This window comes from Kryptolebias marmoratus, linkage group LG8, assembly GCF_001649575.2.
Source record: "Kryptolebias marmoratus isolate JLee-2015 linkage group LG8, ASM164957v2, whole genome shotgun sequence".
NCBI classification, from domain to species: Eukaryota; Metazoa; Chordata; class Actinopteri; order Cyprinodontiformes; family Rivulidae; genus Kryptolebias; species Kryptolebias marmoratus.
In genome coordinates, this window is record NC_051437.1 from 29603007 (window position 1) to 29604341 (window position 1335).

The 1335-nt window shown below is 53.5% G+C and overlaps 1 protein-coding gene across 1 annotated transcript in view; it reads left to right on the plus strand.

Moving 5' to 3' along the window:
• Positions 1-1329, plus strand: part of LOC108229590 (extracellular sulfatase Sulf-2) — a gene marked incomplete at its 5' end in the record, with an annotated part of 8723 nt that extends 7394 nt beyond the window's left edge. Inside the window, 5 exons of the mRNA XM_037977203.1 lie at positions 6-148; positions 230-353; positions 444-477; positions 776-832; positions 1168-1329. Coding sequence (XP_037833131.1) covers positions 6-148; positions 230-353; positions 444-477; positions 776-832; positions 1168-1198 — 389 coding nt within the window. The remainder of the gene's footprint in view (positions 1-5; positions 149-229; positions 354-443; positions 478-775; positions 833-1167) is intronic.
• Positions 1330-1335: the final 6 nt, after the last annotated feature.

A 1335-nucleotide genomic window follows, 5' to 3' on the forward strand; every position in this document is an offset into this window, starting at 1 on the left:
TGCAGTGGGCTCGTTCTGCGCCTGCACCAGCGCCAACAACAACACCTACTGGTGCCTGAGGACCATCAACGAGACCCACAACTTCCTGTTCTGTGAGTTCGCCACCGGCTTCCTGGAGTACTTCGACCTGAGCACTGACCCGTACCAGGTATAAGGATCTGGTCCCTGGGAGGGGGGACAGGTGACGTCTTCCTGAGGCTGTCCTGACTCGTCCCCTTTCTGTCTGCAGCTGATTAACGCTGTCAGCTCTCTGGACCGGACGGTTCTGAACCAGCTCCACGTCCAGCTGATGGAGCTCAGAGGCTGCAAGGGACACAAGCACTGCAACCCTCGCACGCGCTCAGTGGAGCTGGGTATGGCTGCCGCCGTCTGTTTGGGTTCACTGAGGTTCTGAGGTTCTCAGGTCTGTTCTCACTAACCAATCAGAATGTGTTTTCCTCCAGGAGGGCGGGCCGACGGCAGCTTTGATGACTACAGGTACACACACACCTGCACACACACCACACACACACCTGAGCACACACACACCTGAGCACACACACATCTGCACACACACACCTGCACACACACATCTGAGCACACACACACCTGAGCACACACACACCTGCACACACACATCTGAGCACACCCACTTGTGATGTGTTCCCGCTCTCAGTGCTGCATGATAACCTGACGGAGCTGCTGGCTCCTGGTGTGTGTTTGTGTGTAACCTGGTGTGTGTTTGTGTGTAACCTGGTGTGTTTGTGTGTAACCTGGTGTGTGTTTGTTGCATCAGGCTGTTTGAGAGGAGGAAGTGGCCGAGAGTCAAGAAGCCTTCGTCGTCTCGAACCCTGTGAGTCTTCCTCCATGTTCTCCTGCTGCTTCCTGTCTCCAGATGTTCTGTCTCCTGCTGCTTCCTGTCTCCAGATGTTCTGTCTCCAGATGTTCTGTCTCCAGATGTTTTGCACATATGAACCCGTTTTGAACCTCCCGAACATTAAGTTTCATTTTAAAAGCTTCTCCAGCTTCTCTTCTTTTTTTCTTCTGCGGCGCCTCGAGAGAAAAAAATCCTTTTAATTTAGTTTTAGTTTAAAATCCGACAGAAAGAAACGAGTTAATCGTGGTTGGTTTCTGCCGCTGGTTCTGCTTCAAGCTGAAGGTTCTGGTTCTGGTTCTGTTTGTGTCCAGAGGTCCGATCTGGGACGGCTGGAAGGGCTGAAGCTGGCTCCAGACTCCGCCCACAGCAGCCTGAAGGAGGAAGGCGTGGTCTCAGGGCTGACGGCAGCAACTGATCGCCACGCCCCCACCCCACCCATCAGCCAATCAGCTTCTGGAATATCTGTGACATCACTCAAC